Below are 16142 nucleotides of genomic sequence, written 5' to 3'. Positions count from 1 at the left end.
ACAGAAAAAATACAGAAAGAGAGAGAAACACGGCAAAGCAGTCTATTTATGCATAAACCTTTTTTCCTAAGGGAGCTTTTTAAGTATTACTCCATCAGGCTTCAGCCATTCAGTCACCCCTGCTAGAGGCCAGCCCCCCACCATCACCTTATTGTTGAAAATGAGGCAGCACTCTCCATGGTAACTACAGTCCTCCCAGGCTGTCGCAGCTAATCCTCAGGAGCTTACTCACTTCTCATAAGAGGGTTTTACCGGCAGCACCAATGCCCAAAAATTCTCCCCAAACAAGCACTGGATCTTTGGTGTGCCCTACCAGGAAAACCTTCACCCTAGGAGGAAAACAGACCTCATCACAGCAGCTGATTGGAGCAGAGTGAAGAACGGCATAGGCCTGGTTCATCGGGTAAGCTTTTTCATCTGTTCTCTCTCAGTTGTTATTGTAGCTTACAGGAATTTTTAAACAATAAACTATGTCCTCTTGTTGCTGGGTCGAATCGACCTGCAGGGTTTCCAGTGTAGGAGGATGCTGGGAAGCTTGGCATGTTTTGCAGTGCATGGTTGATCCTTGATGACTCAGAGATCATGCATGATATGAAAACCTTAGATATGAGCGTCGCTGGTGCTTTAACATGGAGTGCTTATGATCATCACACCACATGCACTCACTCACATCACCTTCTCCCTTTCTCTTTTACAACTGAAGCTGCTAAATTAGGAAAACGATTCAATCCATGGACTGCTTTAAAAACTGAGATATAAATCAAAAAGGTAACAGTGTCCGCCTCTGTGCCGCGTACCCACCACTTAAGAGGAGATATCTCAGATGTGGCTCTGTTTGAGCTATTTCTTTACATTTCTAACAGCTTCTCCCCAGTCCCTATTTTTCCTCAGTACTAATTATGTTGTCTACAGTCTCCCCCTCATGCCCCCTTCTCCCTGCCCCTGTGCTCTCTTTCACTTGCCTGCACTAATCCTTTTGTTATGGACTGAGGGGCCCAGGCTTTTACTGACCATTCGGCACTGTAAGGACTGGTTCACCTCCAAACCGTCCTGTTCACCGTCAGATCAGTTGTGCCTATTATTAGCACCTCCCTTGTCTAGAAAACATCACTGCCTTTCTTAGTAGCCTTCTGCCGTCATTCACCTTGATACTGTTTTCTCTCTCTCAGTTTCCTTGTTTTCCGTGTATCACTTCCTTTTCATCTCAAACCCCTAGCCAGTCCTGGGAGTGTGAGGGAGTTTGACGACCTTGGTAGGAACATGCACTTCATGAGCAGTACTCTGTGTTTGCTGCTGCTACTGCTGTATCTTTGTCCTCTTGGGAGAATGCTGGAAGTGAAAGGGCAGGAGCAGGGGTACCTGCAGGAGGCTCTCAGGGCCTTGAATTTGCCCGTGGGGCCGGACAACAAGGCTCAACTCCAGAAGAACAGAACCAGTGTACTGATCACCACACTTCTCCGGGCAGTGCGCTGCACAGAGCGGACGGGCAGCTGTCAGGACATGTGTGAGAAGGTAATGCTTACACCTGTCTTAAAATGTTTTATCACTAAAATGTCACTAAATGCTAAACTGAGCAAGGGCGATAATGTTTTTCCTGAGCACACGGCAGGAAAAATGTTTGTTATGGCTGGAATGTGAGTGGATGTGGAGGCTTAAGTCCTTGACCTGCACAGAGCATTCATGGCTTTAAACATCCCTCAGTTTGACATAATAAACTTTACTGAGTGGATTTAGAGGTACTACACATGCATGTGCAGCTGGGCTGACAGTGTGATTATCAGAATCAGAATCAGAAAGACTTTATTTATCCCCAAGGGGCAATTAAGATACAACAGAGCAGCATGACGTAGAAGATAAGGATGTCTGCGTCAAACTTTTAAATTAAGATTTAGTAATTAAGAGAGTAGCTTTTTGTCTCTCTTCAATGAATATCCAGCTCTTTCCCAGAAGAAACAATGCTTCACTCACTCTCTCAACCTTTTGCAACCTGCATGTGGGGTTAATTGGTCTCAACCGCTTCTTTTCCAAGAACAGAACAGAACATTGTGTGCAGAGAAAAAGTAGTGCTGTTATCAACACAACATCTTTCAAAAGTCAGCATGACCTAGATTTTTTTCAACTTCCTTTAAATAAAAAGTATTTAAAAAAACTTTTAATTATTTTCTTTTTATAATTATTATTTTTAATCGGTCATGTCCTTGTTACAGTGCCTGACACCAGACATAGCCCTGTCCGTGCTGAAGGATGATGGGAAGGATGTCCTCACTGAGGAGGACTACCAGCAGATCTCAACTGTCCTGCTGTACTATATAATTAATTTGCAAGACCTGTGTGTGTCAAATGCTGCCCCCCCTCCTTCTTCCTTTTCCTCCTCATCTGGGAACTTTCAGTTCTATCTTCTGGCCCTCACTAACTTACATCCAGCTGAAGACAGCAGCTTCCTTTCATCCAATGAAACAGAAAGTATCCTGCAGGTCATCAACCAGCACTATGAGCCATCCAGCCAACATATACCCTCAAGTTCCCAAGTGAGAGAGCATTTTCTGACAGATATATCCTTTTTTACCATGTGTACACCTGCATATAAATAATTCAGTTTTTCCATACCACAGTGCATCGATGCAGCTCATCTCTTGGAAGATGCTGATGTTAAGGGAAATCCAGGTGCTGGTACATCTGCCGTTCCCAGAGTGGCCGCAGCCATCATTAGCCATATTCTCCAAGGCCATTGTTTCAGAAAGAGAAACCTGCCACCCCCCGCTTTCTTTATAGACTATATCTTTCATTCTCTTAACTGCACAAGTAACCTGCAGATTATGGGTGAGTTCAAAAGAGCATGTTTGTATATCCTCCTTCCAGACCACAGCCACACACCATTACCTATAGAAACATCATATGCAAAGCAACATTAGCTTTATACAACACATGCTCTCTTTTTAGCTCCATTTTCAGTCTGAGAAAAGGACACCTTAGATTTTAAATATGGTTTTGTTCACCAGCTGGTTTACCCACTATGTGAATATAACCACTGCCTGATTGTAAGGCACAGGTGGGACAATTCCAGCACTTTCTACTAGCAACAGCCAGTGGATCCATTGTTCATATTGAAGACTCTATATAAAATATGGTCATAGCCACGATTACCTTACCCATTGGTACATGAAGTTCCACTGTGAAGCCATTACAGCTTTAAAGCCACGAATCACGATACGGGGTTGGCTCTGACTTAGACACTGGGAAATATTGCACCCCCCTAAGGGAGTGACGAGTCAGTCACAGAGGATGCCTGTCCTAAAATGCATCCTTCTTCTTTTTTACTCTAAAGGAGACCATCACATACATCATACTATTTTAAATAAGTCATCAGGAAAGTGTTCACTAAGTTGATAGAGTAAGCACCATACTACTTTTCAACCAGATGAGTCGCCCCCTGCTGGCTATTAGAAAGAATGCAGGAAGCTGTGTCCATCATTCTTATACAGTTAATGATCATTACAAGATTACTGAACAATAATAGAGGCTTTAGCTGTTCTTTGTTTTTTGTAAGTCCTCTTAACAGACATGATCCAAGAGGGAACTGATTATCTTGAGACTAGATGCTCAAATACTGCATCAAAGGCAGTACTATAAAACTATACTTACACATATGAAAATTGTTAAAATTATTTCATGACAGTAAAAAATGCAGGTTAATTTGAGGTTCAGTCACACCAAGAAATGACTGATGTACTGGATTTCAAAACAGTTTGTCCCCATCTTTTTATTTGTGTTTTACTAAACCATGAATAAACAAATGCTGGTTTAAAGCACTGACCCCTGATATATTGTGTTGCTTGTATCTGTTTAGACCTGGAGGAGTTGCTTCGTCAGCTGGGAGTAGGACGGGAAGGAGGGATGCACTCTCGCAACAGGAAGAGACGAGGCATCAGAGTAGGTTCAAAGAAGGTGGCTAGGCATTTGCAAGACAGCTGCAACCCCGAAATTGAGGGAATAAACAGTGACTGGGCACAGGTATGGTGAGATAAATATTTGATTGGGTTATGACAAACAAAAAGTACTGAAAATCATAAAACACTGAATGAAAAACTTCACTCAGGCACAGTGAGACTTGATTTGAAATACCTCCTACTCACCTCCAAATTTGCCTTTTCTTTTTATTCCAATCAGGTATGTTTTTCAGCCAATCAGCTGGTGGATATTTTTGCTCTGGATCCTCATTTGCCAATTTCCAAGGAACACTTCAGACAAATTTGCCCAGCCATCATTCAGCAGTTGCTAGGCAATGCCTGTGAGCCTGAAGAGCAACAAACAAGAGGATCTCTGCCCACAGCTCTTGAGAGTAAGACGGTTTACCTGATTGTTTCTCTTCACAAACCAACGTCATAATAAATACAATATGCTATAGTTTCAGCTAATTAAAACACACCAATAGTAGCAAGTCTTACCAGCAATGAACAGGACATTGACTAAGTTAGAAATAGCATAAATAGCAGTGTACGGATGAGCCGAGGTTAAGGCGGGTTGCAAAGTGGTTTGCAGAAGTAGAATCAGCTGAACTTGCCTCTGAGGCCAGACATAATAAATCACTTGTTCTTTACTACATTTTTGGTTTGGTGTTTTATGCAAAGCTGTCTCCTTCCTGCAGAGTATGGCTACAGCACAGCTGCTGTCTTTCTCATCACGGTGGGCTCCATGTTTGGTATCTGTCTGATCTTCTTCAACTCCTGCCAAGAAACCTACTCACTAATCCTGCAGCTGTTTGTTGGTCTGGCAGTGGGAACCCTCTCAGGAGACGCTCTCTTGCACCTCATACCACAGGTACAAGGTCACAGCACCGTCCACTATAACCCACCCCACACATAGCTTGAGTGTGGAGTAAATTGTTTCCTCTCTGCCTACATTGCAGATCCTTGGCCTCCATCACAGCACACACAATCATGGTGATGAGGACTATGATGAAGAAAAACAGTATTTGTGGAAGATCTTGGGAGTGATTGCTGGGATTTACAGCTTTTTCCTCATTGAAAAACTATTCTCCTTTTTAGTCCCTTCTCATAGTCATGTAAGGCTTTTGTTTTGTAGCCTTTATCAATTTAATGACAAAAAAAGATGAATCTGAGAAAGTTACTGAGAAGCAGTGCATCACAGGCTGATCTTAAACATTTAAGGGTCTTGCAAAAGCAGAAACACATTTCTATGACTGTGCATGTTGAGCAACTGATCTCATGAATTTCTTTTGTGTGCAGGGTCATGGCGGTGACCTTTCCTTGAACTGCAATGGTCACTCACAGAGAGGCAAGTCTATCTCCACAATACAGCTGGTGAGTCCAGTCACGAGTCACACTGAACAGTTTTTTGCTTTTTTTTAAAAAAAAAAGACTGTTCTTGGCAGGTAAATTTTCATTCATGTCACCATCCATGTTATTTATTTAGTGATAAAACACACAGCTGTGACTATAGTAAGGCAATTCTGCTCATGTCAACACATTGATGAAATGTGTACGCTAACACTGTAACACAGGAGACCTATTTAAGTGAAAATAATTTCATTCACCCCAGTCATGCTTCACTCCCCCATTACGCCTCCAAAAAAGCAGCAAATGTTGTGCTAGAGAATGGTATTCACCACACAAGTTGAGGGGCGGTACAAAGATTTGGCACAATCCTGATCCCATCTTTCATCACACTTTATTTAGTATTAATTCCCCAAAATTCTTGATCAAAAATTGACTGAAATTCACCAAAATTTCCACACTGCTCTTATATAACAAAATGATTAGTGGTGTAGGAGGGAGTAAAGAAACAGAACATGTAGGATGCTGGAGAATGAGAAGTATTAAATCATTCAGCAATCACTTCATGCTGTTGAATTGTGCAAAGACAGTTTAATACCTCAGGACCTGATCCTTTTAAATACACAAACAGGTCTCAGAGAGCAGATCCCTCACATGGAAAGCCTAACTAATATGGATTTAAAAACCATTTACCTAGATTTGTAATTTGTCATTATATAATGGTTTATTCCCTGAAAAGATACCAGTTGAAAGGATGTGCCAATATGTAAACCTGGAGATAAACATCTCCTCATAAACTATAGGCCCATCTCTCTACTTCCAGAGTACTATAAGATACAGTATGGATTTAGACCCAAAAGAACCACAACACACACTTTAATTGGCTTCATAGATACAGTAACAACTGCTATTGAAAACAAAGAATATGTTGTGGAAGTATTTTTAGTTAAAAAAATTGATACAGTTGATCACAACCTTTAACTTAACAAACTATGCATATATTGGGTTAGAGGTTTGGCATTATCTTTGATAGGAACAGTTATCTTGAAAAGTGGAATCAGTTTACCAGGCAAATGCTAAAAAATCAAAACTGAAATCTGTTGTGTGGGGTTCCCCAAGATTCTGTCTCGGGGCCACTGGTTTTCATATTGTACATTAATGATTTGCAAGACATTGAAAGTAATATTGTTTGCAAATGGCAAACTTATTGTGTTGTGGAAATAACTTGGAACAACTTCTGAATAACTTCTTGATATTAACGCTAAAGGCAGCATAACTACTACTAAAGTTAAAGTCTGTCACTGTAGACCTTTTTCCTGTTTTGGATGGTAAGTCTCTTGTATCTTCTTTAATTTGACAACTATTCTACAATTCTCTCTTGAATCAAAGGCTAAAAATGTTCAAGAATCTCTGGTGTTAACAGGTATGTCTATCTTGCAGGGACCCGTGGATGACTTGGAGTGTACAGAAATGTCTCCTGAGCATGCAAACACAAGGCGTCCTTCACATCCTAGTAAGCTAAACTTCTTTTTTCTTGTTTTTTAAATGAGCTGCGCCATCACATGCAGATGAATGAGTTGTGCTTTGTAATTAGTTGCCTGGTACGACAGAGGAATTGTTACAGTTTGAGGATGAGTTTGTTGACACAGGCCCTCTTTGTGTTCCCAGGACAAGGGGTTTCTCTGCTGGCTGTGATGGTAATTGTGGGAGACAGTCTTCATAACTTTGCTGATGGCCTGGTTATCGGGGCAGCTTTCTCCTCTTCATCTGAGACTGGAATGGCGACCACTGTGGCCATCCTGTGTCACGAGATTCCACATGAGATGGGTGAGAGGTCACTGTGTTCCATTTGGATGACTTTGTTATCTTTTGGAAAATATTCTCCTTGACTGGCTGACTTATCTTAGCTTTTTGTCTCCAAGGGGACTTTGCAGTGCTGCTCAGCTCTGGACTCTCAGTGAAGACTGCTGTGCTAATGAACTTTCTCAGCGCTCTGACGGCCTTCATGGGGCTCTACATCGGACTCTTTGTTTCTTCAGAGACAGAAGTGCAGCAGTGGATCTTTTCTGTCACTGCGGGGATTTTTCTCTATTTGTCATTGGTGGAAATGGTAAGCCAGGTTTTGTGAAGGACATGGCTTGTGATATTCTTTATTAGCCATTCCATGTTGAGGTCAGAACCTACGGTGTAATCCATTTGTCTCTATCATAAAACTTTATTGTAAAGAAAAGTAAAGAAAAAATCCCAAATGTGAATGACCCAAACAGATACACTGGGTGACATAATTTACTTTCAGTGATCCCCTGTCCTGGTGCAGTAATAAATAGTGTCCCAATGTATCAATAGTCCCACTTGAAAATAGTCCCCCTTAAATGCACTTTTGAACTCCAGTTTGAGTAACACTCTAGAATATACTAAACTGATCCAATGATCTCAAGTAGAAACTTTGGAGGCTGGCTCTAAAAATCCAGCTAGGACAGTGATAAAAAAAATGCAGTTCCTTCAAGATGATGGCTCTGAATTCCCGTAGACCATCCATCCCACAGACTCCCAAACATTTAACTTCAATTAATAGATAACAGTGTTGTTGTTTTTGTACAAAAAACTCTGTCACGTCTGTGTTGCTCTTTATAAATATGAATTTTGATTTAATAATGTGAATAAGATTGTTTGTGTTACAGTTTTAGTGAGTGATAGTCTTTTCCTTATTTGCTATTAGCATTAGCATGTGTGCTGAGGCTAAAACTGTAGCATTGCACCCCTATCGCTTATGGTTTCAGTCTTGCTAGTGTTAGCTAATAACTTCAATCTAATCTAAATATAGTCCAAAAACAGTCAAAATACTAAACAAATGGGTGATATTACTTTGGTTAAATTCTTAATTTATATTAAGCCTGTGAATGGTCCAAAGTACCTCGTTTTATACCAGTCATACTATTTTAGCCTTAATGTTTCAGTAGGCTAACAAGTGTATTCACATACTATTTATAGTGGGCCTGTTGTAATCATCCAGCTCCTAAAGTATTAGTGCATTTTAACCAGCAGGAGTCTTTAAAGGGTCATGAAATGTGTTCTAATACCACTACTAAATTCAAAGTTCAAATATTGTTTTAGCAGAAACTAAACCAAAGGAAAACTGGCCAAACAGCTGAGAATTACAGCTGTAGCAGGTCATGAAAAATTACACATAAAATTATACCAAGCTCCAAGAGACCATCGGGAACGAAAAATTGAGCTCTCCCCCCTTTTTTAGGGGTGTGTGTATCAACCTGTTTTCATGCTATGTGTCTCTCAGTATTGATTGTCATCAATTTGCAGGCATTTGTACGTGACCAAATGCCTGCAAAAATAGCGACACTCCCATCAACCAGAGCTGTGCACTTTGTATTATTTTACTAACACACTAATTTGTGTGATTAACAAAGGTTTTACCTGTTAAACTAGTAGTAAGCTGACCTCAGCATCAAGAAGCTCAAAGTCCAGCTGTGCTTCAGAACAGCGTCGTGGAGTGCTTAGCGTGCTTGTAAATTCTGGTTTAACATTTAAACCTTAAGTAGTACAGTTAGAAAGTACTGAACGATGGGAAAATGCATCGCTGACTGTTATTTTCACGAGGTTATGTGGAAGTACAAAAACTAGAGAAAAATGCCAGCCCTACCCTGTATTTCTGCCAAACTGCTGAAGGTTTTGCTCTTACTCTTATTTTCTCTCTTCCATCAGCTTCCAGAGATGAATCGAGTAAAGACCGACAGACCGTGCCTCATGTTTTTCCTCCAGAACCTCGGTCTCCTGTTGGGTTGGGCCTGCCTTTTGTTGCTTGCGCTCTTTGAACATGAACTCAAATTTTAAATGCAGTATGCATCTTCCTCACAGGGTTGAGCCAAAACAAACGCCGAGTCGTACTAGAGTTTTAAAATTCCATTAACTGGTTTGTTATCATCTCTTAGCATGTGCAACCAGTAGATTTGAATAATTATTGCTGATGATGTTGTAGTCTCAACAATGGATCAGATATATGTACTGTGGTACGAAGCCTGTCTTTTTTTTATACTTGATGATTTATTTTTGTATGTTAGGTACAGTGTGTGTGCCTGTATATGGACTGTAAATGTCTAGTTTTATTGCCTTTTTGGTAGCAGCATCTGTTGTTCATGTTGCCTCAGACAATCAAACTTAATGATCAAGAATATATTATAAAGCTCCCTTTTTATTAACTTTTTTATTTATTTTTGTCCATTGCCTTTAAACTGATGGAAATTTTAATTGGATAATTAATAGATTAATTTGGGTGTTGTTGATATAATGATGCAGATGATTTGAGGGACATTTTACTTGATGAGCTTGTAATAGCCACATCCCACTTCCAAATCATATGGGAAAACACAGATGGTTTTAAATTTGTACACTTAATTCCAATTAAAAGTAGCACTAAAGTTTTTCAGTATTGCTCTTCAACAATATTGTCACGTTGAAAGATAATCCCTTTGAGTCTCCATTCAATGTATTTCTAATTAATTCCTTTATTTATTTTTTTGCATGATATAAACGAAATTATAAAGAGTTGTGCTTTTCAGGAATTCCGCATAATTTCCTGTGTGTTTGGGCAACTGCTAAATATACACAAACTAATTGGCTTGATGAGAAACTAATATTAGGAACAAAGAAAAGGATTTAAGCCTCTTTGTCAGGCACAAGCTGGTATCATTTACAGTTATTTTTGAAGCCCTATTTTGAAAAACGTTGCTCCTCTTCTGCTTCTCATCTCAGAGGCATTGTTCTTTGTTTTTTGAGGCCTCTCTGTGATCCAATATGAGGGCACTTCCACCCACCTGAGCTACTTGTTCTCTTCATCCACCAACCTGGATGACTAACGCTCATCGCTGTGCAAGACAGAAACTCCGCAGCGATCCGACCCACACAGAGCACACGCTCTTTACCGGTCAGAGTGGGCTCGCAGAAGGAGGTGGAGGAAGATGGGAATGTGATGAATACATAAGCACAATGAAATAAATGAAACATGGCAAATCAACTTATTTGTACATAAAATTGGATTTGTGATACTGAAAGAGCGAGTGGGCTTAAAAATGGATTTTTTCTTTCCTTTAATCAGCTTGCTGTGATTAAATTCTGGTGCTCTCAGCATCAACATATTTCTGTAAAATTTGAGCAAACAGCTGTCGAGCATTTACTTTATTCGTGCGAGGGATTAGTTTCTCGTATGCTGATTATGTTAATTTGCCATTCTGGGCTTATTATCTAACTGCAAAGTCAATTCCATAAACAGTGTCATGAGATTATTTGGCTATCATGGCAGAAAGAGCTGACACTATTTACTGTGACTTCCCGAGAAATGTTCAGACAATAGGAGGAAGCCCATTGAATTTTCTCTTATTCTAGCAATTTTGCTGTTATTTTAAAAATCTCAGCCTCTTCAGCACTTCCAGGAAAGCTCCAGGCCTACTCGTTTGTGTGTAAATCTGCTCTTTTGCACCACAGAGGCATTTTTTTTGGCATGCTCATGTTTTCAAGGTAACTGTTGCCAGGATGGAGGAAGGAAGTGCTTTTATCTGGGCCATGCTGGTTTGAACACTGAGTATTCTCACTTGCTCAGCAGAGACCTCTCAGAAGAAGAGTTCAGCTGCGGGGGGTCATCAGGGCAGGAGAACACACAAACAATGGGAAAAAGCTACTAGAGAGACAGAGAACAGGAAACATAAAAATATTTTTCCCTTTGATTGAAATGGATCTGATTGAAAACAATTCTTCGCACCTGTTATTGTTGTGACACAAAAACACGCCAGCATATAGTTGCCACACAGTGAGGGAAATACTTTAGTTTTTATACATATTAGCACCTTAAAAACTGGCTTTAACTCACATATACTCATTCCACCAATCTTTTTTCTTTTTTGTTAGGTACAAATTTGTTTTTACAAATTTTGCTTAAAAAAACAACCCTCAAAATATCACAACAGGGCAGTTTAATGCCTTATGTTGTTAAATACACAAAGACAAAAGAAACATAATAATAACCAGACAAACCTGCACTGTTACCACTGTTTAGATGTACATTTTTCACTTAATGTTTTTTTTGGAAATCATTGCTAAAATGAACCTTTACCTCAAAAATAAGATACTAATGAACTGATAATTGGTCCAAATACTGTTGAACATCACCTCCTGTGGACCTCATTGTGTCCTGATATAACAGTATACATAACTGGTCTAAAATATGAATCTGTAGTTTTCAGCAAGATAATTTTTTTGTTTCAGAAAGTCTTGGTACACGTGAGACACTCAGAGTGCATCCACCACCATGGCCATCTCCTTTTTTTGCATCAGTGTTTATAGAAATTGCTCCCACATAACTTCCCCTTTAAAATGCAAATGCACATGACACCACTAGAGGGCAATAATGAATAACAACTTCAGAGCTCTCTGAAGTCTTTTGAGAATAGCATTCTTCAGCAGCAGCATGGTTTTACTGGAGACACTATACCATGAGTGCGAGATTGCAAAGTTCATACCGAAGGATATTATGTAGATGCAGTTCCTTTCTTTCACTTTACCTGGTACAAACTACCTTGTTTTACTAAATGACTCATTTATACAGGTGAAATGATAAGAAAAGTTAGCTTTCTACAATTCAACAAACAATAAAAAGTAGAAATTATGAATTAATCTTTACATCTGTCACTAAAAATATCCTGACGTTGCATCTGTTATAATGCAAGGTTTTTGGGGGTTGGATTTATCGGCTACACATCCATGATGCAAATCTCCCCTTTCACTGCATCTTAAAAGTGTTCCACTGAACTGAGATTTGGTGACCATGCAGGACAATAGAGTGCAGAGAACTAATAATCAAGTTCAATAAACCAGTTTTAGATGATCTGAGATTTGTGACATGGCACATCATTTTGACTCATCAGTAAGGCAATTATTTCTATTCTTCTGTTGTCCAGTTTTGCTGAGGCCATGTGAATTGTGGCATGTTCTTAGCCGGTGTGTTCTTTTGTTGCTTCACCCCATTTCCTTCAAGGTTCTTCAGAGATGTCATTCAGAGATCCTCCTCTGCATACCTTGCTTGATTGATTTAATGTCGCCTTACTATCAGCTCACAGCAGTCTGGCCATTCTCCTGTGACCTCTGACATCAACAAGGCCTTTTCACCCAGAGAACTCCAGCTCACTGGATATTTTCACTTTGTTAGATCACTATTTGTAATCCCTAGAGGTGGTTGTGTGGGAATATCCCAGTAAATCAGCATTTCTGAAATACTCAGACCAGCCTGTCTAGCACCAACAACCATACCACATTCAAAGTAACGTAAGTCTGAAAGGTGTACCTTTCAAAGTGTCCAGTGTGTGTTGTTAGTGTAAGTCAGTATTACCTTACTTACTAGGATTCTATTAATTTTCCTCTTTTTTGTGGTCATTTGATAAATAAAAGTTCATTTCAAGCCTGAAAACAGACGAAAGATACATTTAATACAAACCTGGTGATTTTCCTTTGGTATGCATGAAATTTTGTAATCTGAAAGTTTGTTGCTTTCTTTTCTCAAAATAAACTTAGCCCAAAAAGTATGGAATTCTTTGTTTGGTCAGTTATTTCCTTATTGTAACAATGCTTCTTGGTAATAAATCTCATAGTGTTTGAAAGCCTGTTTATTTCCCCTTAAATGATGCCGCATTTGTAAGGAGAATTCATTTGTGGGTTGCGCCCATGAAAAACTTGCCAAATCTTCTCTACAAATGCCAAAAACCTTCTTGTGTGATTGCTATCTGCTATATCTTATTCTGAGCTTCTTGTACCCCATGTGCTGCCAATCATGACTGACTGGTGTCTGATTAGCAGCACCTTTGAGGATGGACCCTGCTACAGTGGTCGATTGGTGTCTGCTCCAAGCATGCCACGGTTGACTAATGTGGATAGGGCCTGTGCCACAGGGCAACTTCAAGCTGGTGTTCTGCAAAACCAAGTTGCAGCATTTTTTTTGAATGCGCTCAGTACCATCTCCAAATAGAAGAGCATATTCCACATAAGAGGGGATTTGTGAGACAGGCCACTACATGGGTGTCCCAAGAAGACAACACCACCCTGTCAGGATTTAGGAACTGTAAATAGTCTTCTACAGCTTTGAAATCAAAGTTTCCAGTACAATATGGCTGACGGCTCTCTACCCAGAAAATCTGGAACATACCATAAAATGGAATCCCATATCTCCACAGTCTGGGACTGAACTCTATCCTCCAAGATGACACTCACCCCCACAGAGCAGGATTTATCAGAGACTATCACCAAAATTTGGGAATGGAGAGGAAGGAACGGCCTGCCTGCAGTCCTGACCTCAACCCCACTGAAGAATCAGACGCCATCCCATACCGGTGTGCGACCAAGCCGATGACCAGCATGAGGAGGAGGTGCCAAGCTGTTGTGGCTGTGTATGGTTCTTTCACATTGCACTGTCCCTGTTTGTTAACTGGATGAACTGTTAAATGGCCAATATGTCTCGTTCCTTCAGACTTTAATCATCCAATCCAATAAACAACACCAAACAAGACTCAATATTAGAATAAGCTTCTTTTTTTTTCATGGTGCAACCTCCATACTCAACCCAGCTGCTCAACCCACAAATGCATTTTTCTTACAAATGTGGCATCGTGGAAGGGGAAATAAACAGGCTTTCCAACAGTATAAGATTTATTGCCAGGAAGCATTGTTACAACAAAGAAATAATCGACCAAACAAAGATTTTCTTACTGCCAAGTGCCAAGTTTATTTTAGAAACAATATATTCGCATTTTAGACTACTGGCTGAACAAGTATGTCATCAAATATGAAACTGAGAGGTATTTTTTAATTTAATTAATTAATTTATTGTATTTACAATGACATATTTATAAAAAAGAGCTCATTCAATAATGAAATAGTCAACAGGTGCAGCACCTTTTTTTTTTTTTTCATCCGCCAGCTATGCTGCCTGTACTTAACTGCCAATACGAATTATTCAGCTGTCAGCTTTTGGCTCACTGCTCCAATTTTCAGGTTTCCTGCACCAAATGATAACATGATGATATATATATGTTTTTAGGATATCCCAGTTTAACTGGATAACTCCATTTCTTTATTACATGAGAAGCAAATATGGAAAAAAAAATTTCAGAGAAGTATATTTAACATTTTCTTGGTGCAGGGGTATGTCCAGTATCCATCTGGATACTGAGTTAAGCATGTGGCAGCTTTGACTGCCTCCTATAAATGAGAGTCAGCTGGACTATGCTGTGTTGTTGGAGCCTCTTAATGTAATTATTTGACAAACAGGCCTGTTGTAGCAACAATTGTCCAACTAGTTTATTATTAGCATTAATTAGCATGTGTGTGCATTTAAACCAAACCAGTCAGTCTATGAACTGCTAATCAAGATTCTAAGTAACTAGTACTCCACCCTCTTGTCCACATATGACATCATTTTTGCTGCATCCATTTTTTTATATACAGCCTATGTGGTGGCACCATACTCCTTTCACCCAGTGCTATTAGCATAGAAAGAAAAAATGAATACAGCTTTTTGGTCAGAAAAAATGAAGCCAACGCAAAGTGCCTTAAACCTGCATTCTATGTGAAGGCCACCAGATGGCGATAGTTGTGGTTGCAAAAAGACATTCAGTCCTTTAGTATAAGTCTGTGGGAAAACGGCTCTTGACCTGTGAAACACTTTCCTCATGAGTTTATGGTCTCAGTCACTCATTTTGGATCATATTGAATTGAAAAAAAAAAAAAGTAAAATCTTGGTTGTACTTCAAAATGGAAGACTGTGGTATGAAGCCACAGGCTCACTGGCTAACGACTACTTAATCTCAGCTTGGTAGCCCATGAGCCCTCTGTTTCAGTCACATTTGCCTCTCCTCATTACATCTGGTGCTATGCTTATTATTTAGATAAAGGGAACTAGCTCTAAAAAAGTAATTTAATCTAACTACAGCTGCAACAATCAAGTAATGCACATAATAACGAATCAGTCTTTGTGATCCAATTTTTTTACTCTTCTTTGAATTAACCTCATTTTTATTTTCTTTGTTTTGTTTTTTTATCACTGTTAAAATTTCTGTTAAAACTTCGCACTCTCACAGTATTAGACCCTCACTATGCACCTGTGGCACTTTTACTTTAACAATGTGGTTTATTTCTTTTAGACTGTACTATTTTTACTCTTTATCGTGCTGCTGCAATACAATAATTTAAATTGAATAAATTAATATCTTTAATAATCATAATCTTTAATAAATTAAGGATGATTGAAGTATCTATCATGTATATGATTCTGAAGTGAGCCATTAGAAATGAATAATTTTTACTTTAAATACTTGTACTGAGACATTAATCATATTTTACTATATGTATTTGGGCTGCATGTATGGGTTTTTTTGTTTGTTTTTGTATTCATTTCTGATAAAATAGTCTTATTTCCTCTGTTTTCCCTCTCTTTGTCCTCCCCACCACCACCACCACCACCACCCTGTGGCACCTCTACTTTGGTGCCAATACCTGTGAGCGGCCACATCAGGTTTATATTACAATAAAAACATCATTTTGTTGATTTAAACACCTCCCAGTAGCTATGACCTGATTTCTCTCACTTGTTCAGTTCTGATCATCAAAGTTACTCTGAATTGACGCTTTTCAGTCGTGTTCATGCCGACTTTGTGTTTGGATGCCTCCGTTTGGATGCTGCTATTCATTTCCATCCCTTTGCGCTGTGAGGAGGCAGAGAGGTGTTGGCGTTGGTTGAGGGCTCACGGAGCAGGAGAGCTCTCTCAGCTAGTGTAGGAAGGAGCGAACTGATGA

General features: G+C 39.5%; 1 protein-coding gene across 3 annotated transcripts; it reads left to right on the top strand.

The window, feature by feature from the left end:
* The first annotated feature begins 210 nt into the window (after positions 1–210).
* Positions 211–10339, top strand: LOC116327395 (zinc transporter ZIP12-like). Of its 3 annotated transcripts, none has more exons than XM_039617122.1 (13): positions 211–403; positions 1221–1512; positions 2208–2528; positions 2613–2820; positions 3848–4011; positions 4168–4339; positions 4646–4818; positions 4907–5062; positions 5247–5321; positions 6735–6807; positions 6963–7121; positions 7217–7404; positions 9015–10339. In XM_039617122.1, the coding sequence occupies exons 2-13, from the start codon at positions 1261–1263 to the stop codon at positions 9141–9143; spliced, it is 2070 nt and encodes a 689-aa protein (XP_039473056.1). In that variant the 5' UTR covers positions 211–403; positions 1221–1260; the 3' UTR covers positions 9144–10339. The 3 variants fall into 3 exon arrangements, with proteins under 3 accessions (XP_039473056.1, XP_039473055.1, XP_039473054.1); XM_039617121.1 differs by having other exon boundaries at positions 1217–1512; XM_039617120.1 differs by having other exon boundaries at positions 211–1512.
* The last annotated feature ends 5803 nt before the right edge of the window (positions 10340–16142 follow it).

This window comes from Oreochromis aureus, linkage group 9 (genome assembly GCF_013358895.1).
Source record: "Oreochromis aureus strain Israel breed Guangdong linkage group 9, ZZ_aureus, whole genome shotgun sequence".
In the NCBI taxonomy this organism is placed as follows: domain Eukaryota; kingdom Metazoa; phylum Chordata; class Actinopteri; order Cichliformes; family Cichlidae; genus Oreochromis; species Oreochromis aureus.
The sequence above is the reverse complement of the archived record's forward strand: the minus strand, read 5'-3'. Positions and strand labels throughout refer to the sequence as shown.

Excerpts from the sequence above, each read along its gene's own strand:
- LOC116327395 (XM_039617122.1), top strand. The coding sequence starts at position 1,261 with ATGCACTTCATGAGCAGTACTCTGTGTTTGCTGCTGCTACTGCTGTAT. Across the intron at positions 4,340-4,645 it reads TCTGCCCACAGCTCTTGAGA|AGTATGGCTACAGCACAGCT; the intron begins GTAAGACGGTTT and ends TCCTTCCTGCAG. Across the intron at positions 6,808-6,962 it reads AAGGCGTCCTTCACATCCTA|GACAAGGGGTTTCTCTGCTG; the intron begins GTAAGCTAAACT and ends TTGTGTTCCCAG.